General features: G+C 51.6%; 11 protein-coding genes across 11 annotated transcripts; 5 read left to right on the top strand and 6 right to left on the bottom strand.

Annotated features, from left to right (window-relative positions):
- The first annotated feature begins 883 nt into the window (after window positions 1-883).
- Window positions 884-2,538, top strand: ASPACDRAFT_78190 (protein ERV29). Its single transcript, XM_020205132.1, has 5 exons — window positions 884-1,158; window positions 1,296-1,408; window positions 1,517-2,010; window positions 2,063-2,127; window positions 2,195-2,538. Exons 1-5 carry the CDS (start codon window positions 992-994, stop codon window positions 2,265-2,267), a joined length of 912 nt encoding a protein of 303 aa, XP_020056623.1. The 5' UTR covers window positions 884-991; the 3' UTR covers window positions 2,268-2,538.
- Window positions 2,539-4,477: 1,939 nt separating this feature from the next.
- On the bottom strand, window positions 4,478-5,650 carry ASPACDRAFT_42867 (uncharacterized protein; the record flags this gene model as incomplete). The annotated part of the gene is made up of 1 exon (XM_020201168.1): window positions 4,478-5,650. One exon carries the CDS (start codon window positions 5,648-5,650, stop codon window positions 4,478-4,480), a length of 1,173 nt encoding a protein of 390 aa, XP_020056622.1.
- A 2,235-nt stretch (window positions 5,651-7,885) lies between these two features.
- On the bottom strand, window positions 7,886-8,312 carry ASPACDRAFT_42866 (U6 snRNA-associated Sm-like protein LSm8; the record flags this gene model as incomplete). Its single annotated transcript, XM_020201167.1, has 2 exons — window positions 7,886-8,157; window positions 8,288-8,312. 2 exons carry the CDS (start codon window positions 8,310-8,312, stop codon window positions 7,886-7,888), a joined length of 297 nt encoding a protein of 98 aa, XP_020056621.1.
- Window positions 8,313-9,057: 745 nt separating this feature from the next.
- On the bottom strand, window positions 9,058-10,475 carry ASPACDRAFT_60125 (putative proline-rich, actin-associated protein Vrp1; the record flags this gene model as incomplete). Its single annotated transcript, XM_020203525.1, has 2 exons — window positions 9,058-10,299; window positions 10,356-10,475. The coding sequence occupies 2 exons, from the start codon at window positions 10,473-10,475 to the stop codon at window positions 9,058-9,060; spliced, it is 1,362 nt and encodes a 453-aa protein (XP_020056620.1).
- A 296-nt stretch (window positions 10,476-10,771) lies between these two features.
- On the top strand, window positions 10,772-12,318 carry ASPACDRAFT_118364 (uncharacterized protein). The gene has a single exon (XM_020196162.1). The coding sequence runs from the start codon at window positions 10,864-10,866 to the stop codon at window positions 12,112-12,114; it is 1,251 nt and encodes a 416-aa protein (XP_020056619.1). The 5' UTR covers window positions 10,772-10,863; the 3' UTR covers window positions 12,115-12,318.
- ASPACDRAFT_78186 (60S ribosomal protein uL1) lies at window positions 12,287-13,454 on the bottom strand. Its single transcript, XM_020205131.1, has 4 exons — window positions 13,367-13,454; window positions 13,073-13,250; window positions 12,739-12,932; window positions 12,287-12,669 (listed from the first exon to the last, which is right to left on the bottom strand). The coding sequence occupies exons 1-4, from the start codon at window positions 13,383-13,385 to the stop codon at window positions 12,407-12,409; spliced, it is 654 nt and encodes a 217-aa protein (XP_020056618.1). The 5' UTR covers window positions 13,386-13,454; the 3' UTR covers window positions 12,287-12,406.
- A 469-nt stretch (window positions 13,455-13,923) lies between these two features.
- ASPACDRAFT_52045 (uncharacterized protein) lies at window positions 13,924-15,806 on the bottom strand (the record flags this gene model as incomplete). The annotated part of the gene is made up of 5 exons (XM_020202565.1): window positions 13,924-14,941; window positions 14,992-15,082; window positions 15,143-15,550; window positions 15,602-15,692; window positions 15,750-15,806. The coding sequence occupies 5 exons, from the start codon at window positions 15,804-15,806 to the stop codon at window positions 13,924-13,926; spliced, it is 1,665 nt and encodes a 554-aa protein (XP_020056617.1).
- Window positions 15,807-17,150: 1,344 nt separating this feature from the next.
- On the top strand, window positions 17,151-19,454 carry ASPACDRAFT_78183 (uncharacterized protein). Its single transcript, XM_020205130.1, has 8 exons — window positions 17,151-17,449; window positions 17,510-17,538; window positions 17,594-17,633; window positions 17,681-17,972; window positions 18,024-18,137; window positions 18,187-18,512; window positions 18,599-18,991; window positions 19,050-19,454. The coding sequence occupies exons 1-8, from the start codon at window positions 17,207-17,209 to the stop codon at window positions 19,386-19,388; spliced, it is 1,776 nt and encodes a 591-aa protein (XP_020056616.1). The 5' UTR covers window positions 17,151-17,206; the 3' UTR covers window positions 19,389-19,454.
- A 232-nt stretch (window positions 19,455-19,686) lies between these two features.
- On the top strand, window positions 19,687-20,632 carry ASPACDRAFT_78181 (uncharacterized protein). Its single transcript, XM_020205129.1, has one exon. The coding sequence runs from the start codon at window positions 19,894-19,896 to the stop codon at window positions 20,512-20,514; it is 621 nt and encodes a 206-aa protein (XP_020056615.1). The 5' UTR covers window positions 19,687-19,893; the 3' UTR covers window positions 20,515-20,632.
- Window positions 20,633-23,465: 2,833 nt separating this feature from the next.
- Window positions 23,466-24,256, top strand: arfA (putative ADP-ribosylation factor; the record flags this gene model as incomplete). The annotated part of the gene is made up of 4 exons (XM_020202564.1): window positions 23,466-23,613; window positions 23,725-23,969; window positions 24,026-24,091; window positions 24,164-24,256. 4 exons carry the CDS (start codon window positions 23,466-23,468, stop codon window positions 24,254-24,256), a joined length of 552 nt encoding a protein of 183 aa, XP_020056614.1.
- A 760-nt stretch (window positions 24,257-25,016) lies between these two features.
- ASPACDRAFT_78180 (uncharacterized protein) lies at window positions 25,017-25,717 on the bottom strand. Its single transcript, XM_020205128.1, has one exon. It carries the CDS (start codon window positions 25,614-25,616, stop codon window positions 25,221-25,223), a length of 396 nt encoding a protein of 131 aa, XP_020056613.1. The 5' UTR covers window positions 25,617-25,717; the 3' UTR covers window positions 25,017-25,220.
- Window positions 25,718-27,835: the final 2,118 nt, after the last annotated feature.

The raw sequence follows: 27,835 nt of genomic DNA, 5'->3' as shown, positions 1-27,835 counted from the left end.
TTCGAATCTCAGACGACGGATCTCCCGCCGCAGAACTAAAAGATTGGCGGTCCCTGTTTTTGGTGTGTGTGGGGTGGGGGAATATCTGGTTCAGTGGTTCAGTGGTTCAGTGGTTCAGTTGAAGAAAGGGCCTCCCCCCCCCCTTATGGGGGTGTCTCAAGGTTAGTAGTCGTGTATGATGGTAATGGGGAAAAAGGGGTGTGGTCAAATTGTGGTATTGCTACTACTGTTATTGTTTTTTCTTTCTTTCGCCAAAGATTCCAGCAGGGAATATACATGGTTTCTAGAATGCGGGCCCGCCAGGTGTAGGCCAGTGAGGAAGAGAGAAGGGGTTAAAAGGAAGAATTGAAGGTCTGGCGAACTGGCGAACAGACTGGCGAACAGACTGGAGATCATTGGCTTACGTAAGGACCTTAGACGCTCTAATGGCGTCACGCCCGCAACTCCGACGGCTCCGCTAGTCTGCATTGGGACTAGTGATGAGTTCCGGTCATCGTGGCCTTATTTCCATTGTACGGAGGAAGAGTAAGTTACGGAGTACTGAGTCTACCGACCCTGTGCTTGTTTGGTGTTGGTTCTGTTCAATGTCTCAATAGCAAAGAAAGAAGAAAGAGACCAACTTTACGTCCGACTGTGCTCTTTGCTGCAGCCACTATTCATTCGTTCCACCCCCATTATTATTGATTGCTATTCGATCCATCACCTTTTTCCGCTTCTGATTCTCCTCTTCCTCTTTTCTTTCTTCTCTTCTTCCTCTTCCTCTTCCTCTTCCTCTCCCTTCCTTTCCACTACACCTCATCTACCTCTATTCTTCCCGCCTAGTGCGCCTGGAGCTACTCCCGAATCCCTTCCCCCGGGTTTCCTTGTTTGTTTTCCCACCCCCGTCCGTTACAACCTTCCGAGGGGTCCAACTCTACTACCTCATCTTTCTTCCTCCTTCTTTTCCTCTACTTTTCAACTCACCACTTCCATCTATCATATATTCGTCGCCATGGCGCAAATTCGTGGCACTGCCGGTTACAACCTCGGCCACCAGAACCCCTTTGGCGGTCCTGGCCGAGCAGAGGCAACGAGCGACCCGAGTCCTTTGGATGCTATTCGGGAGCAGACTAGCAAGATTGAGGATTGGCTCGACACAATGGCCGATCCGGTTAAGCCGTACGTGATCCGCTATAGATTTCTACAGCTCCAATGCCTGGAGTGCTCGCACCTGTGGCAGCGAAAGGAGCCTCCGACCGATCCGCGCATCCAGAGAAGACGTATCTCCACTGACACCGTGGCTTTTTGCCCTCTAGATATCTCCCAGCCATTGGTCGGTTTTTGATCGTGGTTACCTTTCTCGAAGACAGCCTGCGTATGATCACGCAATGGAACGACCAACTGCTGTACCTGCGTGATTACCGGAAAAGTAAGCTCACACCTCGACTTCGTTCCTCTCCTGCCGGCTGCGCGGTAGCACCGCGGATGGAGACTGTGAAACGCGAGAACATCACTAACCCGTCTCTCTCCCCACTAGTACCATGGGGAATCACGCATACTTTCCTTCTCGTCAACATGATCGCCATGTCGGTTTGCTCGGTTTTGGTCATCGCCCGCAAGCACACTGAGTTTGCCGTCGCGGGTTTGTTGGCCGTCGTTATCACCCAGGGTCTCGGATACGGATTGATTTTCGACCTCAACTTCTTCCTGCGCAACCTGAGTGTGATCGGTGGTTTGCTCATGGTGCTTTCTGACTCGTGGGTGCGCAAGAAGTTCGTCCCTGCCGGTCTGCCCCAGCTGGATGAGAAGGACCGCAAGATGTACGTCCAGTTCGCTGGTCGCGTCCTGCTCATCTTCCTCTTCATCGGGTTCGTCTTCTCGGGCCAGTGGAGCATGTGGCGCGTGCTGGTCAGCTTGTTCGGCTTCGTCGCCTGTGTGATGGTCATTGTGGGATTCAAGGCCAAGTGGAGCGCTATCATTCTGGTTGTGTTGTTGAGCGTCTTCAACGTGCTGGTCAACAACTTCTGGACTGTATGTTCCCCTCCAATGCTGCATTTTCTCCAGCGACTGACATGATGACCAGCTTCACCCTCACCACCCTCACAAGGACTTCGCCAAGTACGACTTCTTCCAGATCCTGTCTATTGTGTACGAGTCCCTCCCTCGCCTTTTTAGACTTTCCTCCACGACACAGGCTAACATATCTATTTAATAGCGGTGGACTCCTGCTTCTGGTCAACATGGGCCCCGGTCAGCTGAGCATGGACGAGAAGAAGAAGGTCTATTAAACGACGGAACGACGAAGACCAACGACGTCGACGACTGCGCTGCCGTTCGAATCCGGCTACGTGCGCGCTTGTATGAGGCGAGGGCTCTCCCGGGCCTTGGAGACGACCCTCAGCTTATACGAATTGCTTTCCCTTCTCTCTTCCAATAGCTCCTTTGATTGTTCTTGGAAAAGAAACACCCAGTCCCAGTCCCCTTAGCTCTGCCCCTCGAATACCACTACCATGATCTCGCCAGTCAACAGATAAACCAACCTCAGAATCAATAAACAGCAAAAAAAGGAAGAACTCGAATCCAATGTTCATTAGCTCGATTCAGCTATCTGTGCATGATGAAAATGTTCACCAATTTATTATCTATTCGTCCACCCCGTTGTAGTCTGCATCGCCTTCAGCTCGGGGAGATTAGACCCTACTGTAGCTGAGTAAAGTAGCACCTCGAACCAAAAAGGACGACAGATCGTTAGATTATACCAGGTATACATCCCGCGCCAAACCCGACTGGGCGTAGCGAGTCAGCCCTGCACTATACTCCATCGATATATACTAGACATAGAAGTCATTAAGGCACCTGTGGCTTGGAATTTCTGTGGTTCAACGCCAACACCTATCGGCATCCTCTAAAATAAGATTATTAGTATGGTTGATTGTTTTAATTGAGTCTGGTTGGAGGGGGTAGTAGGTAGTAGTCAATTCGCAACTCAAAGCCAGTCCAGTCCAGTCCGACTACAGCACAGTACAGTACATAGTATACGTACACCTTCTACGGCCTCGCGTGTAACCAACTTTTCCTGCTCCGCCGCAAAGAGAGAAAGGGAAACATAATCCGAATTTTCAACAGGGCGATTGGTGTCAATCAGAATCACAAGCAGCCGCTGGATCCTCATACATATATACACTATAGTCACTATGCATATGGAAGGGTTTTTTTGACTGCTGCTGCTGCTGCTGGCGCAATAGCCGCAGGGCGAGAAGATCGAGGGGCGGTGGGTATTGTGTGTGTGTGTGTGTATGTGTAGAATCTAATTCGTATTATTCCCGAACATATAGTGCCTTCTCCCGGGACCTCGTCCAGCATCTTCCCCAGCTAAGCTAAGCTATAGATTACCACGTACCACGCACCACGCACCACGCACAACCACCGGAAAGGAGGATTATCTCTGGAGATAGGTACTCGCTAACACTCGTCGCCATCGACAATACTATCGGGAGTGTAGGATGCTCGGTATATTCAAAACAGAAAGGTCAGGGGAGAACCCTCATTCGGATCCTTGAGGGCCGTCGCCGATATCAATGGACATAATACTTCCTCACCCCCCACCCATCCCCCCTCCCACGAGTGGTCTAGATCAAGATTTCGGCCGTGAAGAATTGGGATAGCGTGGGACCAGCTTCGTCTAACCACTTCAACGCTCATCCAGACATATAATAGCAGCCTACAAAGAAGAAATTCAGGTGGGGTATGTATTAGGATAAGTTAGTATACAAGAAGGGGTGGGTAGCGGGCAAACTAGGTTAGTAGTCATAAGACAAAGAAAGTGACAGAAAAAAAGCTGCAGGTGGACAAAATGAAAGTGGGAGGACGAATCACAAAAGGGAGAGACAATGGTTAAAGGTCAAACTGAGAAAATGAAAAAAAAAAGCAAAAATAAGGAATGCGGTTGGGAACACACAAGAAAAAGAAAAGACAGCGGGCAAAAAGGCATAAGTACTCTGTGCAAAATAGTCTTCAACAACAATGATTGTGGCTCAAGTTGGTCGCAATTGATGAACATGGGGTATTCATCTATGTACTTTCGTGCCCATGAACTGTATGTATGTGTATGTGTTTTCCTAATGTCTACTGGCCCAGCCATCCAGACACTAAACACAATCTGTAACTTTGTTCAACGCGGGGTACAGCGCGGCGAGGGGGGACTTGGTTGCGGTTTCGCTGATGATGCATCACAGGTGAACAGACAAACAGAAAGACATGCAAGGGGAATTAAGAAAGAAAGATAGAAAGAAACGCTTTTTCGCTGCTGCCAACGCCAGGAAACATGACTGACACAAATGACAAAACTCAACAGCGAAAGGGGGTATTCTGCTACCCAGAGAACAGGGGAAAAATCGAGCATCGCAAAAACAGGCTTCCATGACAAAGGACAATGTGGTGGGTTGGATGATTCGTGGATTCTTGCCTAACTCGGCTTGCACTGAAGACGGAGGAGAAATCAGATATCCATACTCCAACGCCAAGGCCGCAGGCGCTCGAGCTGGCCTAAGGCGATATCTTCAGGCGAGTCGTTGATTTCCAGATGCAGCATCTCAACTTTGTTGTTGCCCTCGTGGTGCTGCGGGTGCAGAGTGGACATGGTCTTGGCGATCGTTGGGAAGTGTTTACCGCTATCTTGAGTCGCCTTGGAACCGGGCCGCGAGGTCGGCGTTTGCGGCGATTGCAGAGACACCCGCGGGGACTCCGCCTCGGAGTCCGCATCGGACGAGAGCGATGAGCACGATTCGAAGCGAGAGTGTAGCGAAGGCGTGATAACCCAGCGAGACTCGTCACGTCCGTGCTGAGGTAACTCGTCGTCGCCATCTTCCTCCAACCCGTCGGCTCTCGGATCGTACCATCCATCGGGTGCCATCACTGACGTTCTAGCTCGGGAGGCACTTCTCTCGATCGGTTGTTTTTTGATCGGGGGCTGCGCTGATGCTGTCGCAACCGGTTGCTTTTGATCTGTTTTCACATCGGGCGACTTGTTGTTGTTCTTGGACGCGGAGTCACCGATGCGCTCCTTGCCGGCCATAACCCTGGCACTGGGTGGGGGCTGCAACATCCACCGCGTCTCCGCCCGGCTCTTGGGCCCACTAACGATCGGGGGATGCAGATCATTGACCGGGGGTACTCGAGCGATATAATATTTGCTGTTAGAGGCCTCATCCGGGCGCCCTCCACCAGACAAACCCACGGATGAGCCCTTCACTTCCACATCTTGACCCCATAACGGCTCGTCTTCCCGCTGATACCGCATGCGACTCCAACGTTCGCCCAATGGGTTCTTAAGTTTGTCTTTTCTGGATGTTGTATTACCCGAATCATGGAGTGACTCCGCCGATACCGCATCTGTATTCCATGATTCCTTTCGACGATGGGTTCGACCACCTCTACGCGCAGGCGGACCGGGGCCTAGAGCGATCTCCTCGGCCCATGCTGGGTTCGTACTGAACGGGGTGGGTTGTCTGAAGGGTTTCGGTTGGTCGGTGACGATGGTATCGACTTTCTCTTGTTCGCGCTTCGACCGGGCGGCTTCTTTCATTCGATTCCGACGGTAGGACGACTCGGCACAGGGTGTGCAGGTGGCATAGTAGAAAACGGCCGACTGAGCGCCCCGATACAACCACATTCTGGGCTGGGCACTGGAAGCGCTCAATGAGGACTAGATAGGGGTGAGGGCGATCTAGAGGAGAGAAAGGAGGGAGGTGTCGAGAAGAGGGTGAGGTGTCGGAGTGACGGAGAGTCGGTGCTGTCGGTCACGAAACGAGGCTGTGGGCGGGAAATTATGCTGCGACCTAGTACTCAAGTAGACCAATTGGATGGCGGGTAAAGACAAGTCGAACCCGAGAAGTGCTGGCACGGTCGCAACAACATGAAGGGCGCCTGATTCACTCGAGGAGAAAGAGAAGAGGGCGAGATATCGCGGCGGTGGACCGGAATAGGCAGAGGTGGCGGTCGCCCAGCGACCGAGGGAGGGAATTGCGAGTGGATACGGGGATCGAATCGGTAAAGGGGACCGGGGAGGGTGGTTGGGTCTTCGAGTAGTAGGAGGATGATCCGGGGAAGATGAGGTGAGGGAGGCGGCAAAAAAACAAGGATGTCTCCCAAGAGTAAGATGAGAGACAATTCAAATCAATCAGAGGAGGAGGGGAAGAGGGGAGAGGGAGGGAGGAGGAGAGGAGGAGAGGAGAAGAGGAGGAGTTGAGTAAAGGTGAGAAAGTGGGAAGGGGAAGTTGGTTGGAGAGGAGTAGTAGAGGACTAAGCAGCACCACCAGCGGCGGCGGCGGATGGAACAGTTCCCGTCAGGGGAAATTGGAAACGAAACGATCCGGTGTTGGGCCGCACTTGGCAAGGGCGGGGCCAACGGCAGGCAGTGAGAAAGAGAGAGAGAAAAGGATTTCACGTTTGTTAAATTTGGATTGGAACAATGTGCAATAGATGAAGAGAAGGAAAGAAAGTGGGTGTGTATATAATAATACTACAATAATAAGAATGGGAGAAAGTGACAAGGTAACTGACTGGAGCTGTACCTGGAACTATACAAAAGGAGAGAAATAAGGTTAAAAGATCTCTTGCATTGAATGGAACTCATCACTTCTTTAACTTCTCTCTCCCTCCATCTTTTCGCCAGGGGGATCCATCAAAGTGTAAAAAAAAAAAAAAAAAAAAAGAAAAAGAAAGAAAGAAAGAAAAAAACCTGACCTCCCCCTTTTAAGACAGACTCCCGGCAAGTGAGGGATTCATTTCAGGTAGTCAAATAAATATCCATAGTGTCTTTGCACAGCCATTATGGACTTAGACACGGCAACCTCTTGATCTCCTCTCCCAACATTAACTACCCCATAGTAATCCAGACGCAGTCGCTGTCTACTTGAACAATCATATTGTCGAATTCATCAAGTCATGCACAGGTAATTAAACGAAGAGTCTTATGTTAATTGGTCATCTATGTATCAAATCCACTTTCGCCCGCTCGTGGCCCATGTCCTCGGCTGGAAAGGAAAGCTTTCCGGGTGGAAAAAGAGGCCCCGACCTCACATCATCTAGGATCCAGGATCAGATGGACATCGATCTTAATCCCTGGCCATGGCTGACAAGGGAGACACGGTCCAGCTCTCAAACAGCCTCCCCTCCCCCTTCCCGGTTATCCCATGCGAATCATCCCGAGTTTTGGATCCTGCTCCCCTTCTGCTTCAGAAAATCCCGAGCCCCCCCCCCCCCCCCCCCAAGGATCCCACAGAAGTCGGCCGACCACAGGACTTGCATTCCGAACCCCCGTTCGGATTGAAGATCCCGAGCGTCCAATGCACCTGCATGTCTAGTCCGTAGTCACACTCCCATCTCATTATAGAAGATCCCCTCCGAAACGGATCATTCAGACTTCCAACGCGGGCCGATTCGAATGCATTGCATAACATGACCCACCCGATGCCCTCCCATCGCGCAAGTACCGGATACCGGGAAACGAAAGCCACAAGCGCAGCAAACCTCAGGCACCCACTGGCTAGTACCTTGTCCCGCTGAGCGCCAACACTCACGCAGAATGAGAGAGAAACTGGATAGACAAGAGGGAAAAAGCGGAAGAGAAGAGGGCGAAAGGGGGAAGGAAGGAGAGGGGGGGAGGAGAAAGCTTTCGTCCGTGACCACGTCACGCCGAACTCGTCCACGTCAATTTCACACCACAATCAAACGAAACGCGTCTCCATTCCTTGCTTGCCACGAAAAAAAAATACAATCCAGCCAGTGGATTGTTATTTGGGGCCATTTTTAGTAATTTTCCTTTTTTTGTGTCGAATGCGATTTGGGTTTTTAAAAGAAAGAGCTTTGTCCAGCGGGCAAGGTGTCTTCCTCCTCCCTTCTTCTCTCATGCATTCTTCGTGCCTTTCACTACCTCGCCCTTGACCTTGGTCCAGTCGATGTCACGGTCAATAGCCTCGTCGACCTCCCCGCATAATACCACATTGTCGCCGCGAATAAGATAGAGTCCGTGTTCGATTTGCGAGCTAGGTTCCGGGTCATCGGGCGTCCGGATGATGCGCTCAATCGTATCAAGGAGTACCAAGTTCGTCAGCTGATCCGTCGATAGAAGGGTGCCCAGCAATGTCCGGCCATCGACGGTCAAGACCAGAATTTTTTCTATGTTCGCGAGGAGTATGGTCAGTTCGGATTGCTATCTCACATGTCCAAGCAACGCGGAATACTCATGGGCAAGTAGTCATGCTACCCAGACATGTTCTCCGACCCACAGAAGGAGCTAGATACTTACTGTTGATGTATGATTGTAAAGACATGACGAAGATGTGGCTGGCCCGAGAGCTGGCGGTATCGCAACGGGGACAGAAGGGCAATTGCTCGAGCTCTCAGACAGACTTCTCTGATTCCAACGAAGCGCAAGGTCGTAAAGTTTGGCGTTCTCGAAAGAGGGTATGGTCGGCGTATCCCAAAGCTCCACCAAGGTACAGATAGCGACGGAAAAACAGATGGGGCGTCTGGGTTCCGAACAATGACCTCGATATATTCCTTAGAGTGAAGAAGAGCCGAAGTGAGGGTTCAAACGACCTGTGATGTTGTGTTGGTGACGGTCGATTGCGGTGTCAGTCCAAAGTCAGGCGATTAACCAGGGATCATCATCTGTTTAAAGGGAGATGGCAGCGATTGTTGATCCCGACCTGCTGCTCCGTTCGCTATGGCATCGTGTCACGTGAGGCCGTCCCGTGCTTTGCTTATCAGATTCCGAAGATCTACGAATTCTGACTCGTCATACCGTGATCTGCATTCGTGAGCTGGGACGGCGCATTGCTGCATTCAGAGTATACTAGTTATTTGTTCTAGACTATTCGACAACCCAAATGCCATTTGAAGCAAGGCGACGCCATCACCTGTCAATTGCAGTGACGGATGCATGACCACAAAACGACCAAGCCTGACAGTCTTTTTGCTTGAGATCTTCCTGCAAACGATGCGAGGATAGCTAATGCATTTGAAATAATGTTCAATTCATACATGTTATCTAACTACTGGCCACGGGATCTCCCCTCAGCCGCTCAATGCGCTGAGGTCCAAGGGCACACTGCTCCCTCGCCCAGCCCGATACCGCCGCGCACCACCGACGAACGGTCGAGGTTTGGGCAGCAGTCCTTCGCTCTGGAATTTGAACCTATGATCATCAATCCGAGTCACGCCGTGCATGCCCGGACTCCGAGGGCTAGGTCCCGCTGACGGCCCGCCGTTGCTGAGGGTATAAGCGCTCGGATCAAGAGTGGAACGATCCGGGGGTGGACTGGCTAGTGACTCATATGAGCTTGGTCGTGGAGGTGCCGCTGCAGAGGGCATCGTCGGAGGAGCAGATGAAGGAGGCGGCGGTGGAGGTGCGGAAGGAGCCGAGGCAGCGGGTGGAGGTGGAGGTGGGGTGGAAGGAGTATGCTGCATGTGAGCGAGCGCATTTCTGGCTGCTTGTACAGCCGCGGAAGCAGCCGAAGTGCCATTTGCCGGTGGAGGCGGTGGTGGAGGGGTTGACCGTGCCGGCGCTGGAGGTAGGCGCGGGGCTGACGCTGCTGGCGGGGGTGGTGGAGGCGGCGCAGCAGGACTAGCTGAAGGAGGCGGAGGCGGAGGCGGGGGTGGAGCGGTAGTCGATGGTTTTCGTGATGTGATCGGAGGAGGAGGAGCATGCTTAGCGGTACCAGGCAATGGTGGAGGTGCGCGGGGAGGCGCGTCAGGGGCGGACTTGATCGATGCAGCTGACGCTGTCGATGATGGACGAGATGCAGGCCTAGGGGGCGGTTTTCGAAGATTCGCGACCAATGGATTGACTGGAGGAGCTGGTGGGGAGTCTGTTGCAGGTGGAGGTGGAGGAGGGCGGGCTCCTGGTGGTCTTGGAGCCGACGCAATGGGCGGCGGGGGAGCTCCCCTGGAGTTTTCCGAGTCCGACATGTATGGGGATTCCCGAGTAGCGCCGGTATCGACACCCCCTCGACTGCGTAGCTTAGGCATTCCTCCTGCAAAGAGTCCAGCTAGCTGAGGAGCTGCTGGAGCTGCTGCCGCTGCGTCCGCCCCTGACCCTGTATCGCTGTTGCTCCGTAGCCGGTTGGCGGCCTGTGCCGTCGGGACTGGAGGTGCAAGTCCAGCTGGAGGCTTCGCCATGCCTGGGATGGGTGGTGCACCGGGCACCGAAGGGCCTGAAGACTTCACTCCTCCACCGGCAAGCTGAGGAGCTGATCTATCATTGGTGACGGCCTTCTTCAATCTTGCACCTTTGTGAATATCGGAAAGGAGAGCGCTCTGTGATGAATATCAGCCAACAGATTGGGTCTGAAACAAGAGCAGCAAGCACCTACCCGCCCCTTTGCTTCTGAGCCCGAGGGTCTATTTGGTAAGTTTCCTGGAGGAGGTGGGGGAGGAGGGCCTCCCATCCCTCCGGGGGGCGGGGGCGGCGGAGGAGGCGGAGGGGGAGGCATGTTGACTGTAAGTATGTCGAGGAGGGGATGACGCTGATATCGGAACGTTGCGGTTGATGCGTGTAGTGATCTCAAAGGGACCAGACGGTGGATGTTAGAAATACCATCTGACAACTGCCACGACTAGAGATATAAGGACAAAGGAAAGAAAGTGGATGCCTGTTTGGAGAGCTGATGGGAACAAGGCGAGGGTGTAAGGGAAGTGACGGAGTTGGAGGGAGGCTGTACGAGACAAGCCGCCAGGTACCACCGCCCGCGTAGTAGGTGCGGCAGTACCACTCGCCGCCTTATCGCATCCGTCGCATTTCCTTTTCTGTTCAAACCCCCCGTTACCGTTTCGAACGTCCTAAGAGGTATTGTGGATAGCAAAATGATTACCACAAACAGAATGGCCTTGAGGGCCCAGAAGTCCAAGACCCAATCTCTGGTCTGTCAATTCTGTCGTCAGACAGGGTCTCCTAGTCCCGTACCTCGCCCGCTCCTTTCTCGGACCTATGCCTCAAACACCACCAGCCCGGCACTTCCAAGCGTGCATCGCGAGCGATTCCAGTCAAGACAATCCTCGTGGACTCATGCGAACCAAATCTCGAAACGCTTTACCTCGAGCCAAGCAGAACAACCCACAAGACTGCAATTGGATGAAGTCATTGCCCAGATCGCCGAAGAATGCTCCAGCCTCTGCCAGGCAGACGCCGTGCCCGCCAACGACGCCGTCAAGCAACTGCTACAGCGCAGCGAGAAGATCGCCGAGACAATCGCACAACCAACGAAAGCCCAACCAAAGCAGGAACCTGATGAGTTCTCGTCCCTACTGGACCTTGACGAACCGGCAACGGCCGCAGAGAAACCGCAGCCACGGCCCAAGCAAAGCCGCAAGCAGCTATCCAAGCAGTTGTGCCAGGCGATCCACGGCCTGCTGACCGACGAGAAGGTGTTCATCTCGCCCGAAGCCCTCGCCTCATACACCAAGATCCACGTCCTGCTCCAGCAGCCCCACCACTTCCCCGAGATCTTCCACCTGTACGCCAACAAGCCGATCCCGGAGGAGAAGAGTTCGCCCGTGCGCTTCAGCAAGGCGAACCCCAACAGCATCAACAGCGCCATCCCCGTGGAGCTGGCCAACTCGGCGCTGGACGTCGCCATCGCTCAGCGGAACCTGTCCCTCGTCCTGGCGATCATCGACACCACATTCTCCACCGCGGCGTTCCGCCGCGCCAAGGCCTACAAGAAGGCCGCGCTGCCGCTGGGTGGGCTGAGTGCCGCCCCGGTGGCCTGCTACATCCTCGCGACCTGGGCCGGGAGCCTGCAGAACACGATGGACCCCAGCACAGCGACGGGAATCGCCTTCGCGGCGGGGCTGGCGTACATGGGCGGTGTCACCTCGGTCGGGTTGTTGGCCATCACCACTGCGAATGATCAGATGGAGCGGGTGACCTGGCAACCGGGAGTCCCGCTGCGGCACCGGTGGCTCCGTGAGGAGGAGCGGGCGGCGTTCGACAAGGTTGCGCTCGCCTGGGGTTTCAAGGATGTTTACTTGAGAGGTGAAGAGGAGGGAGAGGAGTGGGAAAGTCTGCGCGAGTTCATCGGAATGAGGGGGATGATCTTGGACCGGACGGATCTGATGGAGGGTATGCAATAAACTCATGACCTGGCGGTTCGCGCCACGGGAGCCGAATTTCGATGTACAGTACCAATTTATACACTACCATATTACATCAATTTATTGAAGCGAATTTCACACACCTCGTCCAGTTACCGAGTGCGCATCTAGGACAGGTACTACGATTCTACGTGATTCAGCACATAAAAGAGCGCAATTGAGGGAAATAAAGTCATGGGTCACATTTCCCGTAGAGTCAACTAAGGCCTATACAATCCCAAACCTTGATAATCCCTCCAAGCCTCCAGCGCAGCAAAGCGTTAAGAGCCCCTTAGTAGAGACGCTTGGGAGGAGACATGGTAGCCTTGAGGACAAGGCTACCGACGTTCTGCCAGCCCTTCTTGAGCAGGGAAACGAGGTAGTTGATGGCCAACATGGTGTTGGCGACGAGCTCATCCTCGGTCATGCCAACGTTGCCGACGGCAACACCCAAGCAGAGAACCTTCTTCAGCTGGAACTTGATGGTGGCCTTGATCTCGTTGATCTTGCCAGCCAAGTCCTCAGCGTGGGAGACGGGGGTAGGGAACTTTCCGGCTGTGGTGGGCGTTAGTTTGCATATCACAGACAACAAGATGCTTTGTTATTTTGGGGCGGGGGGCATACCCTTGGAAAGACCAGGACCCAAGAGACGGGGGATCTGCTTGATGAGGGAGTCGGAAGCGACGAAGGCATCGTACTTGCGAGCAAGCTTCTTGATGAGCTTCTTGTTCTTGTTCAGCTTCTTGAGGTCATCAGCGGACATGGCGTCAACACCGAAGTGCTTGGCACGGTCGAGATCGTGCTGGTCACCGAGAACACTAGATTGCGAATCCCGTTAGCCTAGGTATTCTCTTGATCCTGATGGTTCCCTCATGCTCTATGCATCCACATAACACGCAGATCTGCCGCATAACTCCTGCTCCATTCGACCAGTCTTTTTTCGGTGGTTGTCACATACCAGATGCTCATGTTGGGGCGGGGGATGGTGGGCAGCTTGATGGTGCCGGAGAAACGCTTGTCACGCTGGGGGTCGTAGTTCTTCAGACCGATCTGAAGCTCGACGGTCTCGAGGAAGTTTCTCTTCTTCTCATTCTGAGAGTAGTTGAGCAGCTGCTCAACATTCTGGCGCACTCCGGCTGTGATGGACAAAAGAATCGCAGGTCAGCGGTTTTGATACACTGGATTTGGCTTTGTGCACTCTCGTCTCTTGTTGTTCGAGGCGTATTCGTGGATGCAAGGGAAATTCACATACCGACTGTGATCTTGGACATCTTGCTGGACAGTCTTCCAAAAGAACTCTTTCAAATTCCTATGGTGTGGCTCTGCGCTGAATGTTGGTCGACAAGCAAAAGGGAAAAAAACTCGACTACTTCGCCCCGTCGGCCGTAGAGAAATTCCCGTTCTCCGCTTGTGGGCGTCTCTCGCGCTAGCCGCACTGGGGCTAGTGCTGCCCTAATTCATGCTCGGGGCTGATTCAGCAGGTCAGCCATGACTAAGCAATGCATGCGCCTTGGTCTCAGCCAATCATGGCACAATCTTCACGCGACGCTCCCGTCTACATGCAGTGGACTGCCCCGCGACATCGAGAGTAATGGTTTTGTCGATGGGCAACCTTGAAGACTATATCATATTGTGACAGGGGAGATGCTCTAGAACAGTAGCAAAACTTGAGCACCCTCAGTCTACCCTTGACTCCTCGCGACCATCATGTAGAACAACCAATCCAGATCTCGTCCCTCCATCTCTTCTCCTATGGTCAAGACACGACACCATGCACCAGAAAAAAGCCAGGCCCTAGGTAGAAGTGGGTCATTGAAGGTTCAGGTCAAGATTACCCCAGTCCCATATTTGGCCCATTTCGCACATATCAACGCTGAGAAGACCGTCCATCCCAGCAAATTCGCTGGTTCCTGCTGCCGAGGGACTCAATTCATAAGGTAACGAACAATTGATGCCAGCATCTATAGAGCTCCACGGCAAATCCAGATCCGTGGAAGCAGATGTGGCATCAAGATCTGCACCAGATCCTAGCGATGCCGAAGGAGGTGTAATGGGTCCCTCTAGGGATCCGTCCGACGACCTGGAGAATATGGCCGCCTTTTCCTCTTCAGTCAGAGTCATACTGCCCGCAAGCCTGTTAAGTACTGCATAGCAGATGGCACCGGTCTTTGTGTTCTCGGATATTTGTTCCAGCGCTTCGAGAGCCTTCGAAATTGCTTCGATAGTCTTGTCTCGGCCGGGGAGAGTGCTATTGTGATCATGGATAATTGCAGAGCATAAGAAGGCTGCTGTATCAAAAATAATGAAGGGGGCGTAGTGGAACTTGGCGTTTGCAGGTAGCATAAACGCGAGCATCCGCTGCGATGATTCCAACAGCTTTAGTGCACAGTCGACAGCAGTCGGTCGAAGACTCCTCTTAATGCTAGGCTTGTCTTGATCGACAGTCATTGTGAGGCATGGCTTCAAAGGCAGAAACATTACCATATACCCAATCGCATGTAGCTGATGCCGCTGCATTGCGACGTGTTTGTGGGATTGATCCCAGCGAGTGTCGGGGTTTTCTGGTCTGTATGGCGCGGGGAGGTTAATGAACCACTTCTCAGTCGTTTGTTGAATGGTAATGGCCTGTGCGGGCGACACTAAGCCACCCATCACACCGGGTATCTTGGAGATTGTCTGTCCGAGCTCACATTGGAAGGTCATGTGAGCGATCGGTGAAAGCCCGAACTCCTCGGGATCAGGGCTCTCGAGGCGTAGGTTTGGCAGTTCAAAAGAGCAGTAGTTGCTGTTGATGATGAATGGTCTCGATAATAATAGAGACATTTGCCTAGCTTTGTCAACACCGTGGGTATCCACGACAAACCAGTACGAGCTTACCAATCCCAAGTATACAATATGCACCAAACTCGCCTTCTCATTTCGCGTTCGAACTCTGAGGCAATCGCCTTGGATGAACTCTTGTGCATGCCTGTCGTCGAGATTCAAAAGTCAGCCTATATATTACGAAACTTGGAGTACCTGTATTTACCTAATTCCTGCGCTTGGTGGATCGCAGCGCCCAGAGCATGCCATGACTCAACAAATTGTGCTTCACTTTTGTAGTAAACTGCATTGAGAAACAGTTGTTGCACCTGAGTCAGCCCGCCTTTACCAGGTGCAATGGTGCTGCTAAGCTGCTTGGCAGCATGATGATACTGTCCAGCAAGATTCTGGGCGTTCTCTCCGAGCTCCGTCTCCAGCTTCTGTCGAGCATCAAAGTCCAGATATAAGGTTGCGCAGGCGCATATATGTAAAAGCAGGCAAGTGAACTCGGGAGTCAACGCCTGACCCGCCGCCTTGCCAGACCACCAAGTAGCATAGTCGTGCGAGAATGTGGGCGGGTAAAGACAATAGTATTGAGGATTGATCTCACTGAGAAAGTGCTGTATCAGGATATCTGATTATGCATGAGTGATTGCGCAGGATTATCGTGAGTTGGTTGGTTTACCTGTGTATGGTTTTGGAGGGACTAAACGGATTGCTTTCTCCATCTCCGGCTGAATAGTGCTACAGGGAACCGGAGATATCGCGGCAGATTGCTGTCGAATCAACAGTCAGTAGATGGTGGACACAGATCCATATCACGTTAGCCTTACATATCTCTCGGCACCCTGAGGCGTCGCTACCTCGCTATCAGGAAGGTACCCAAGCATACGAAAAGCATTGTCGTTGGTGATTGCCGTGATTGTATTAGAACTCGATATTTCGTGATTCGACTCTACAGAAGCCGTCTGTGGAGTATCTATGCTGAAGCAGGTATCAGGGACCTGTATAAAAATGAAAACGGTGCCTATAGCTGACCTTGCATTGTTCGTCCTAGACCTGGTCACCTTTAGCGCCTTCTTGGGGGGAAATTTGCATAGATGAGCCACTCTTCTTGCTTGACAATGATTGCATGGCCAATCGCGGCTACACTGTACAAAGGAGTCGTTAGATGAGGTGCTCGATGAGAGATATAGATTAATCAAGGTTGACTTGTGTTGCTTGCCTTCTGCTTTCGGCGCTGACATTCAGTACATGACGTAGCCAAGCGAACGGGCTGCCCCGTGGCTGCTTGATGTACCATTTCTGAGATGGTCGCCAATGGAGCCGCTAGAGACGACTAGACCGGTTTACTTGAGATGAAGATCAGATCCTCCCTAGAAGCAGTCGGCTGGATATGATCACCATGCTTTCAAGAGTCAACTGAGGACTCCCCCTACCCGAATACGTGGATATGTCGCTTGTGACCGGTGGATCGGTGGATCTGATGCGGTGCGTGGATACTGGATACTGTACTGCAGCCTGGTAAGAAGTCAGTCCCGCGGTTCGCGTGACGGCCCGGTAGAACTAACCAAAACCGGGTAGCTATGGCGTACCCGGGCTGTCGTGGGAGGAGCCTAGAGGGCCATCTGGGCTACAGGTATAGTAAACAGTGAACAAAACCTCATCTGATAAGTCTCCAATGATATCTTTCCAGACGGGATGCATCAGATGTAGAGCTTATATTCTACTCTTTACCACCTAGTATTATGTCTCATTTTCAGAAATTGAACTTGGTCCGACAAGATGATGTGTTGAAGAATGCTATATATAATGATAGTCTCGACCTTTCTCGATAACACCGCCGCTTCGTTCCAAGGACTTGACCTGATGTAATCCCTTACAAGTATTTTACCTAGTCACACCTGGTTTGCAGATCTTCACTACAACAAAAATCGAGCATATGATACCTTTCAGCGCCCACCACCATCGATACGCGCCCGCCTCCAGATGCCCCCCCGGAATCCTTGGCGGGGCTTGTCAACATACCCCTCGTGCTGCGGACGAGTCAGCTGTAATGCTCTGGCGCCCGCGCTGGGCGGCAAGCGATTGTACTGTCTCAGCTTATAAGTACCCCGTCTGTCGCCCTGATCTGCGCGACGCAGGAGCTGTGAGAAATTATCCGAGCAATTGCAGGCTGCTGCTCTCTGCTATGAGTCCCTGTGCCTTATTCGGCTTTAGAATCATCATACCCACCCTATAGTGTTCAGTATACGATCTCGCGACTGTCTTTTGCTGGCCAGGACAAGAAATGTCAGAGCCTACGACATCCAGCAGTGGCCATACACCTCAAGATTATTATTCCAGTTTTACTCAAAAACCAAGTATCCAAGATAAATTTCGCGACATCGATGATGCCAGCAATCTGAAGCACTATCGGGCTCTCCTGCAAGACCCTCAAGCAAGAAACTTTGTGCTCGACTTCGGCAATGAAGATGCATGGTGTGCTGTGAACTTGGACCAGGAGGAGATAGCGCTGCTACTGCGCAAGCAAGTATGTTGTCGACGGTAGCTTGACGCCATGTGAACAAGACTAAACGTGGATAATGCTTAGAAGCCAAAATGTTGTGGTACTCGGTGGATGTAAGTATAAGCATTATTCAACACGAATGGAGACATGCTCAGTGAGGTTCACCAGTAATATATGGGCCCCTGAGCAGCAAAAGGACTTGATAAAGGTAGCCTCGTCTTCGATGGGTCACCATGTCCCCACTAACGTTCTCAGTCCATCACCAGTCACTATGGTGTATCGGAACGGCTACAGGGCATGATGTGCACAGACCCAGTCGAGCGTCCATCGAAACCTCCGGTCCCTGCTGAGCCTTCACGAACTAGCTACTCCAGACACCGCGACCGGTTACCCTCAAGTCGATTGAACGACCTCGAAGAAGGCAATGCACTCAGAGATTTGACAAATCCCGAAGAGATTAGCGCACTGGCATCGTTCAGGGGCCTCACCTTTGCCCACGTCATCGACCAAATATGGCATTTTTGCTCGGTGGATTATGGGCCAAGGTGTATGTCCAACTTTATTGAACTGCTGGAGGCAGATTTCTCACGGATGACAGATACTTGCGTCGGTTACAATTCGATTTATGTGATCCCAGGTCATGAGATGGACAATGGGAAAGACTTACCGGCTGGTAGGCGGTTGTGGTCCTGGTTGATTTTGTGCGATGATGGTAAGAAGCATTTCCCTGATCGCTAGATTCTTGGTAATGAGTTGTACAGGGACTGTCATAAACATGCAGGAGAATCCGTTTCCCGGCTTATCAGGCCCGTCGGAGAAAGAGATCAAGGCTGTCCTTGGTGTAGTTCGCCGGAACCTGCAACTAATCTTCTCCGGGGTCTCTAAACACCATCCCGCCTCCTCAGAAAGCGAGTCCCTAGTGACGATTCGGGTGCGGCCGTCCCCTGAGGCGTGCGCGGAACAGACAAGCATTAGACAAGAAGACGGGCCGAGTTTACTTTTCTACTACATCTTCGATGACTGGGTGTCATCCTATGCACTTGTGGCGAAACGTGAGCACAAATATGGCGTGGCTTTAGACCGGCTGGTATGTGGACCAAGATTCTCTCTTAGTCCTTTGTGGTGAACGTGTCATCCCCTGCAGCGTTTTACAGAGTTAACACCTCGAGGCAGAGACAAAACATGCTAGCCAAGCCGGTCGTGGACTTGATTGACGAATTGCATTGGCTGGGAAGGCGATTAGCAGTCCTCAAGCGTCTCTACCAGAGCTACGAGCTCATCATGATGCGCATTCTTCAACGACAGCGATCACTTCATGATAAAGCACGCTACAATTACCCTCAACTGGCTCTCGGACAGACAATGGAAGACAACGAATCCGACGATGCTCAACAGCAATCCATGCAGAACAGCTTTAGTCTTTCAAGCATCCCAGATGATTCGGTTGGGGTACCTCTGAGCTCCGCAGCTGTGGCCCGGTTCGAGAGGCTGGTTGACCGCATCAAGCTGTATTGTCTCTCTGAGATTGAGACATGCTTGACAGAAAAAGAGAACTTAACCTTCTTGGTACGATTCAAATTCATCTCTAGACATGACTCTAGGGAAAGCTAACGTTTTGTAACAGAATTTCAACTTGATAGCGCTCAAGGATTCGCAGGCTGTGGAGAAGCTGACCAGGATCACTATCCTTTTGGCGAAAGTGACGATCCTATTTCTACCGGTCAGCCTGATGACGGGGTATTTCTCAACGGAACTTCAGAACGTCAAGGGCGAATACACAATCACGCAATACTGGGCTAGCTTCGGCGTCATTATGTTCCTGTCCTTTGTGTCGCTTGTCTTCTTCGGGTATGTCAGTGACACTGTGGAAGGAAGGCCGATCTACGAGTCGTTATTCCAGAAGTTCTTCCGGGTATCTCGGAGCAAAATCTCACACAGTCGCAAAGACATACGAGATACCTGAAGCCACCGCAGCCATCTTCAAGGATACGAACAAGTCAAGAGGCCATAATTGTTGAAGATGAACATGTACTGTACAATATGGGATCCTCAGCTGAGGGACATTATGCTCGCTGACTGTTCTACGTCTGTCAAGTTCAATAAATATATTTTTTGCATCTTGACTTTCTATCACCCATGCATAGACCCAGACTGACTGACGGTTCTTTCATGTGAAGTCCATATGCCTGGGAAATCAGGCACTAACGCCGCCTGAAGCTTGGGATATGACTGTCACTCTTCCCCCTTGCATCTGACCGATCACATGACAACTGAGCTTATTATCTTGCTGTCAAAGTTCTACCTTCCTTTCTAGCTTTGTTCCTCAAGCACATTTGCTGTTCATTTAGTCATGTCTTATTTCTTCCCACCCCGGCAACCTTCCCGGGTAGAATGATTTCCTACGAGTTGGCCTGAGGACTGGATCAAGCTGACTTCGTTAGATCATCAAGCTAGATGGTCACGAGATTATGGCAACCGAGATTGAGCTATTAGATCGACATCGAACAGTCTATCGTTTCAAACTTGAGCCAGGCTCATATCGGCATACAATTCCCAAGATAGCCACCTCTGTTATTGTTAAGCAGCAGAAAGATGAATGGGAAGAAGAGTTCGAGGATGAGCAGAGGGCCTACAACAGATTAAAGAAGCTCCAGGGGAAAGTGATTCCATACTTTTATGGTCGAGGTCATTTTGATGGGCTACCTGCACTCGTACTGTCGGATATTGATGGGATTATTTTGGATGAACTGGCCCGCAGCAAATACGAGGTCCCCGAGGAGTCATTAAGAGCTTCTCTGGAGGAAGTCTTTAGTGAGCTTTCGAAGCATGGAGCTTTGTACCGAGACCAAAAACTGGATAACTTCTTGTTGTGTGATGGCAAAGGCCGCGGGAAGAGCAGAGTGATGGTTGTTGATCTCGAGCAGGTGGAATTCTTTGAGCATCTTCGTCCTTGGCAACATTCTATCAACCAGGAGGGGGCGAGGTCTCTGATGGAAGAGTTTAGATACAGACATACCCCCGGGCGCGAATCATCTCCACTTAAGTTCTGGACGTCTGCGCATAATAAGGGGTCTCCCTCAGCGAGCTAAATGAATTTGCACCCGCGACCTGTCAAGAAAGTCTTGGGAGGCCTGCTTCTACCACGGCTTGAGCAAGATAGAGAAAGAAGGAACACTATGCCATGCAAATATGATATGGCATTGGTTTAACACTGGGGAGAACATAGTAGCGAAGGAACGTCAATGAGGTAATTCCTTGTATGGTTGATAAAAACTGTATCTTCTACTTAGAATTCCCGGGTTTGCTTAGATCTGTTTGCAAGTGGACGCGGGGAAAGAGGTTTAACCTATCCAGCGTAAGGACTTAGCTGCTATACTCACTCTTGTCAAAATCAGTCAATAAGTCTGCTCCTTGGGTACTGATTATTGGAAGGTCACTATGATCTTGCTAGCTGAGATCCTCATTATGTAAGTTTTATGGCTTGGTGTTCTTGGTGCCAGACATCCTTAAGACTTGGTCTTGAAGAAAGGATGTGGTATAGAAGTGCCCCCTGTAGCCAATGTCTTACAAGGTAAGGATGGCATGTTAAAGACCTGGTAGCATGACCATATCATTGTGATGATTCTTAATACGACATGAGGAGGAAACGATAAGATTATCGTTGTGCGGGGTCCCGCTACATTCTAGCCTTGGTGTGGAGGTCTACCAGGGCGGTAACTCACGGCAGAGTAGGTAAAGGGTCATTGCCACAATGAGCTATATAAAACGTGGCAACACCTATTATCAGTTTGTATACTCATGTACGTCAGAATCAAAACATACACTACATCATCGGGATCTAGCTTTGACTCATATCTTAGTACCATTATACTAATTCATGTATCGCATCCTCAAACTTCCCCAGCGCCTCGAACCACATATTTCAGACTGCGTAGATGAGGGTGGAGGCTTCACCACCTCTCGTCCTGATTATCCATAGAACCCCTTAGGGCTCTAGGCTTAACATCCTGTAAATCACTTATGGAGATGCTTCAAGTAGGAAACTGGATACTCAAACCGTGATAATGTCTTATATGCCCAATTCCGAGAAGCGGGAGAAAGACTAGATGTCTGGGTCTTGGTCTGAGATGAATTAACTTTGCATTGCTTGTCTTTGAACTATGGGACCGCTATTGAGGCTTCCATTCTTCTTCAAGAATGTGATGAATCGAACTATAGCCGAGCACGATGGAGGTGTATGCCAGGGACAGTTGATACTTCTGGCTTCCGCACAAGATCTACCCGCTGAAATCATTCGTCTATTTTAGATCGAAGCACTCTTTCGCTTGGCTCATACAGTTATGGGGCCTGAACGCGGGCTTTGTATACCAGAAATAGACCGCAAATATGGTGCAATTTGAACCATAGAAGGCAGGTTATGGGAAGCCTAAAGTTGACACAAGTTATCTTGCCCCTTCAGCCGGATATTGAGATATTCTGCAAAACTGTGGGCCACCGGCACCAGGAGATGTTCATAGCTAAAGCATGCTTGAGGATCTCGAATATTATTTTAAACTTCATTGATAGCTGCTTCCTCTATACACTTGATGTCCACACATCTTATGTGTTTCCTAATGGAGGGAGGGATGCATATCCACCATGAAAATCTCGGAACAGCATAGACCGGCACAATCTTCTCATGAAGTTTAGAACAGTGTAATATACTGGTCAGCTCTTGAATATATCGAGCAGATTTCCTGGGGGTATTTCATTGAACTAGATATTCCAAGGAGGAATGATTCTGATCTCTTCTGGTTTAAGTCTAGCCATGTGTTGGCTTTATCTCTAGATTGCGCATTGCTGCGCCTTGAGTTGATATTGCTGTACTATACTGATACTGTACTCTGTATTATTGCACAGAACACCGACGGAGGGACATGTGGGTGAAGACTGTATGAGGGGCGGTAAGTTTACCGCGTAAGATAGTAAGAGTCGATGAACGGAAAACAACGTGTCCTCTTCTGGTGACCAGGCAGAAACCGATCTTCAATAATGCCAGGGTTCTGTTAAGCTCTCCAGATTGTGACTAAATAAATCAACAGCTGGCATAAATGAAGAGTATTACCTTCTACTGATTGACATCAATTGATTCTCTAAATATATAGTATACGCTTCAAACGCCAAAGTTACTCCATATACTGTACGTACTGTACACGAAAAATAGTCGGTAAGTATTAATTGATTGTTTTTGGCCGGTTTCAGTTAGTGACGGAAGCTACGCCGGCGGCTGAACTTCTCGACCTGGTCACTGGCCACTGGTCACTGGTCACTGGCCACTCGCAGTTTTGCTCACCCAAAATTTCCTCCACCCCTCGAACGAACCAACAAACAGAGGGCCTGCTCCATAACAGACCCGAACCTGAACCTGACCTGACCGAACCTGACCCTCTGCTCTTGTCTGTCCTGTCTGTTTCCAGTCGGGCGGTCGCTGGTCTCTTAGTGCCTCTCTGTCTCTATCTCTGTCTGGTCTCGTTCCCACACCCATTCCCACCCCCCTCCCTCTCTGTATCCACGCCCATTCCTAATCTCCCTCCCTCTTTCCATTCCATCTTCAAATCACATCGGTAAGTACATTTCTGTCTACGTTAATGGTTAATGTCTGCTTGGTCAAGTTGTCGTTGTGTCTCTTTTCCTATCCACCGCCCCTCCCCCTCCCCTCAACTCCCTGATCAGGCTGGCTCTCGTCTTGGTGTCTGGTTATTTCGCCTCCCTTTAATTCCACTCCCCCTGATTTGTCTTGCCCGCCGTGTTTCCCCGGCGTGACTACCTTAACCTGACGACTTCCACCCCTCGTTGTCGTCCACCTCTGATTTCACCTTCGTCATACCACTGTCTTGCTCGCTCTCATATATATTTCTTCAGCCCCTCATCACCCGACCCGTGATTGAACAGCAGGGCACTCCCGCAATCGTGCTCGCATTCTTACACTCTGTCCTGTCTGGTCGCATCTAACATCCTCCGCGCTCATCATCTAGAACCCTGAAGATACACCACCGTCATCATGGGTATCACCTTCTCTAAGCTTTTCGACAGACTATGGGGACGCAAGGAGATGCGAATTCTGATGGTCGGTCTCGACGCTGCCGGAAAGACCACCATCCTGTATAAGCTCAAGCTCGGTGAAATCGTCACCACCATCCCCACCATCGGTCAGTCACCTTTTTCGACTACTGTCTCGAGAGCAGGATGTCTCTGCTCACCCAGCGCATGGGTTCACTTCGAGTTGGATCGCTGACACATGTTGGGAATTGTTCATGCAGGCTTCAACGTCGAGACTGTTGAATACAAGAACATTCAGTTCACCGTCTGGGACGTCGGTGGTCAGGACAAGATCCGTCCTCTCTGGAGACACTACTTCCAGAACACCCAGGGTATCATTTTCGTCGTCGACAGCAACGATCGGGATCGTATTGTCGAGGCCCGCGAAGAGTTGCAGCGCATGTTGAACGAGGATGAGCTCCGTGACGCCCTGCTCCTGGTCTTCGCCAACAAGCAAGATTTGCCCGTATGTGCTCCGACGCTCACGATTTGAGGAATGATATTGACGGTTTTATTTCTTAGAACGCCATGAGCCCTGCCGAAATCACCCAGCAGCTCGGCCTGCAAAGTCTCACTCGCCGCCCCTGGGTAAGTTTGGAAATCACGTCATCTTGGTGCCTCAGGTGTTGGTGCTCGCTTACTGACCCTTGACCTTTTTAGTTCATCCAATCCACCTGCGCCACGACTGGTGATGGTCTGTACGAGGGTCTGGAGTGGCTCGCCGAGACGCTGCGGAAAACCAACCGCGACTAAATGGACATAATGATTGGAGGTATACCTGGAAGCGTGTGACGGGGTCTGTTGCGGATGACATGACTGGAAACAAGGGGAGAGAAACCGGGGCCGACAAAGACACCTCGTGTGTAGTGTGGAAAGGGAAATGCTACTTTGGTGGTTCTTGTATGTTCTCTTACGGCTCTTCATTCCTCTATGCTATTAGCTTTTTACTTTTTTTTGTCTTCTTCTCTCTCTCGATATCTATATTTCGGTGTGGAAAACAACGATGATTTCTCTCCACGACTCTTTTCTGCCGGTGGTCTCCCTGCCATGGGATGTCCGATGGATCTCTCATGGGTCGCACTGGGAGCAATGCCGACTCAGTCCAAACAATATATCTCATTATCACCGCAGGAAGAGGTTGGAATTTCAACATGTAGAGAGTTGACGCACGTGAGTGAATCGAAAAAATAAATCAATGTGATGGGTTCGAACTCTTGCTAGCTTGGGGAAGCTTATCTGCAACTTAACCTGAATGTATGCAGCGTGAAATTCAGGACCGCCCAACGCCAGCGCCAGCACTATCACCGTGCATCTTGCACCTCGTCCCTTTATAGGCCGGCTGCCGTGAGATCGACTAGGACCCCGTAAGTGCAATCCTCCATCCGCCTGTACGTTCTGTCGTCGTTCCCATCATCCAATGTTCTCGGCTAACTCATGATAGAATTGTATCCCGTTCTGATGACGGCGGCGGGGGACGGTAACATCACTGATCTTTAGGGCCCTTTCGGTTGCTGAACTACCACCACCACCACCACCACCCACAAGCACTACACCCACCAAACCATAGACTCACCCACCCTGCAGCTTTCCTCCTCGCCACCTCTCCCACCCCTTGCCCCTAGCCCCTCAGCCCCCCCGGGCATCACGACGTCTCACCACCCCGGCAGGCATGCACCGACTAGGACTAATTCCCCAAAGCATTACCTCGTTTACCTCTTCACCTGCACAACTCCGTCCCACTCACCCACCACGCCGCCGCCCGGATAATCTCGAGCACACACTCCAGCTCCTCCGCGTCGCGCGGCGCATACACCATCACAAACCCGGGCGGCACGATGCGCAGCCACCACCACCAGCTGTCGCGGGCCAGCGGGTGCCGCTGGCCCCAGCCGCGCTCTAGCACCAGCTTCACGTCCGCCGGGTGCAGCGTCAGGTGCAGGCTGCCGTCGCTCGGGTGCGCGTGACACACCTCTCCGTTGCAGGTGAGGCGGTGGCGGCGTTGTTCTTGTTGGTGGCTGTTGTTGACGCTGGTGTTGGATACTTTGAGGGTGGTGGCGGTGGTGCTGGAGCTCTCGCAGGCAGCGTTTCCGTTCCGGTTCCCCGCGCAGAACATCCCCGTGCTATACTTCTCGAAGCACGAGGTGCCCGTGTATAGCGTATCCGGGTGCTGGGCGACCAGGCGGTGGATCTCGGTGGACAGGGTTTCGTAGATCTCGGCGTCGCTCTTTTGGGTCGTTTGGCGTTGCGGCGCGATTCCTGTGACGGTGGGACGGGGGCCGGCGCGCGGAGGCAGGTGCGAGGCGCTTAGCAGGCCTTGTTGCGGGTGGACGCAGGGTGGAATTGTTGGGGCTAGTAGCGGGTTGCGCAGGATGAAGAGCCGGAGGACGCAGATGCGGAGGTAGCCCGCTGGGGTTGAGGGGGTGCCTCCTGGTCCGAGGGCGAGGAAGGCATGGTAGTCTTTGCGGATGGTGTGGAGGAGGTAGAGGGTTGGGAGGAGGAGGAGCAGGCATGTTGTTGTTGCGGTGGGGTCGAGGGTGAAGATTAGGTGATTGTGGTTGGGGTTCAGGTGGTGGTTGTGATTGTGGGCTGCTGGTGATAGGTTCGATAACACTGCTGCTGCTGCTGGTGATGTCTGACAATGGGGGGAAAAGTGCTTGTCAGTGTTTGTTCTACTGGGTTTATGCTATTATGTGTGGGTGCGAGGGAAAGGGGCATGTGTGCGGGTGCAGGGCGTACCATGATGTCTTTCTTTCTTTCTTTCTTTGTCAATTGGTCTCGATACGAGGTGAGTCGGTTGCTGATGGGGGGGCTGCGATGATGGTTCAGGGTTGAGGGAGAGGATGGGCTCAATACTCGATCATCTATCTCAATGCGCTGCAGAGCACAGCGCCGTTCACTGTGTTCTTCCCCGGGGCAAAGGGGGCACCAGGGCTAGTAAGCTCGTTTTTATACTTCTGCTCCAGGGGGGTGGAGTAAGGCAGGTGTCATATCGTGACCCAGCTCCGTCTCTTTTCTCCACAAATACGACAAAGAGAAAGATGGAGGCACACAGGAATGGCTGGAATGAAGGCGCGGTACTGAGGGGTGGTCAATGTAGGTAGTCAGTAGGTTCCGGCAGGTCTCATGCTGCCACGATAGTTTTCTTTTTCTTAATTAGAATCTACGGCAAAAGGTGGATATGCACTGTTGAGTGCAGCCAGGTGGACCAATAAAGGTCACCGTTGCATCACACCGCAACTAATAATCCGCAGTCCAGGATGTGATTCATACATGAGTACATTGAAAAGCTACTCATCAATGGCTCGGCTATTGCGCGTGGTGTGGTTTAGTTTTGTGTGGATGGAATGGAAGGAAGGAAGGAAGTACTAGGTACCGTCGTCAGTGTGATGTATGCCGACGAAAAGAAGCTAAGGTATGCGGATGAAGCATCAATGACTAAATGTCGAAGTAACCTCTTCAAAAACCCCCCCCCCCCACCAAGAGGTTCGGAGGATAAGAAGACGGAAAGCGTCGGGCCTCCCCAAAGCCACGGTATGCCGAAGCTGTCAGCGGATGAGCTGTTTCGTCAAAAGATTCTCCTTTCTTCCTTGTCGCAGGAATAGGAATGCAACACTAGGTTTGGTGTGAGAGGTGCCGTGCAGATAGAACTATGTTCCCATTGACTGTTGGGGGGACGCTCGCTCTTGTTTCTGGGCATCTAGGAGGCGTGTCGCCCAGCGAGAAGTGGAGTCCAATCTCATCAGACCCGGGGTAGGTGTGGGCCCTGGAGCAGGGTGGGTTCTTTCATTCCCAGTGCCGGGTCCTTGGAGGTCATGCCATTTAACCTTGAAGGCAGGATTAGACTCAGTTGTGGGAGAGAAAGATTGTTAATTCATTCGTTGAATGGGGGCCCGTTTTTGGAGAAGTGAGGTCGGAATTATCAATGACATCACCGCACTTGATGGTTGCAGATAACGGGTTTTCCTCCTGCTTCCCCGAAAGTGCCTGGCGCTCGCCTTGGGGATTTAGTTGGGATTCAATCCCTGTGAAAGAGCTCTACCTGCTTGTGGTGAGAAACATATTTAGTACATAGTGCAGGTGACTCTGCTACTTGAGTTTTCTCTATCGTGTGACCTTTTCTTGAGTTGAGTGGGATATGTGGAGTATGTACTTAGTAAAAGCCTAACTTACACGAGTGACTGGAAGCTTGCTGCTGCTGCTGCTGCTGCTGCTGCTGCTGCTTGCTTGGACACTGCTGAATGCCTAGAGTTGCCTCAGGCTAGGTAGGATATGTCCCAGAGAAGCTTAGCGCATTGAGACAGGGCGCTAATCCCGATGTGGACAAGAAAGGTC

The sequence above is a fragment of the Aspergillus aculeatus genome, assembly GCF_001890905.1.
Source record: "Aspergillus aculeatus ATCC 16872 unplaced genomic scaffold ASPACscaffold_7, whole genome shotgun sequence".
Classification (NCBI taxonomy): domain Eukaryota; kingdom Fungi; phylum Ascomycota; class Eurotiomycetes; order Eurotiales; family Aspergillaceae; genus Aspergillus; species Aspergillus aculeatus.
The sequence above is the reverse complement of the archived record's forward strand: the minus strand, read 5'-3'. Positions and strand labels throughout refer to the sequence as shown.

What these genes read in the sequence shown, in the direction of transcription:
- ASPACDRAFT_78183 (XM_020205130.1), top strand. Translation starts at nt 17,207, where the DNA reads ATGTCAGAGCCTACGACATCCAGCAGTGGCCATACACCTCAAGATTAT. An exon ending in CGCTGCTACTGCGCAAGCAA is followed by an intron (nt 17,450 to 17,509) that starts GTATGTTGTCGA and finishes GATAATGCTTAG; the next exon opens with AAGCCAAAATGTTGTGGTAC. An exon ending in AGCAAAAGGACTTGATAAAG is followed by an intron (nt 17,634 to 17,680) that starts GTAGCCTCGTCT and finishes TAACGTTCTCAG; the next exon opens with TCCATCACCAGTCACTATGG.
- ASPACDRAFT_118364 (XM_020196162.1), top strand. Translation starts at nt 10,864, where the DNA reads ATGGCCTTGAGGGCCCAGAAGTCCAAGACCCAATCTCTGGTCTGTCAA.
- ASPACDRAFT_78190 (XM_020205132.1), top strand. Translation starts at nt 992, where the DNA reads ATGGCGCAAATTCGTGGCACTGCCGGTTACAACCTCGGCCACCAGAAC. An exon ending in CCTGCGTGATTACCGGAAAA is followed by an intron (nt 1,409 to 1,516) that starts GTAAGCTCACAC and finishes TCTCCCCACTAG; the next exon opens with TACCATGGGGAATCACGCAT. An exon ending in TTCCAGATCCTGTCTATTGT is followed by an intron (nt 2,128 to 2,194) that starts GTACGAGTCCCT and finishes TCTATTTAATAG; the next exon opens with CGGTGGACTCCTGCTTCTGG.
- ASPACDRAFT_78186 (XM_020205131.1), bottom strand. An exon ending in CGCCCCAACATGAGCATCTG is followed by an intron (nt 12,933 to 13,072) that starts GTATGTGACAAC and finishes TTCGCAATCTAG; the next exon opens with TGTTCTCGGTGACCAGCACG. An exon ending in GGGTCCTGGTCTTTCCAAGG is followed by an intron (nt 12,670 to 12,738) that starts GTATGCCCCCCG and finishes CGCCCACCACAG; the next exon opens with CCGGAAAGTTCCCTACCCCC.
- ASPACDRAFT_78181 (XM_020205129.1), top strand. Translation starts at nt 19,894, where the DNA reads ATGGCAACCGAGATTGAGCTATTAGATCGACATCGAACAGTCTATCGT.
- ASPACDRAFT_78180 (XM_020205128.1), bottom strand. Translation starts at nt 25,616, where the DNA reads ATGTTCTGCGCGGGGAACCGGAACGGAAACGCTGCCTGCGAGAGCTCC.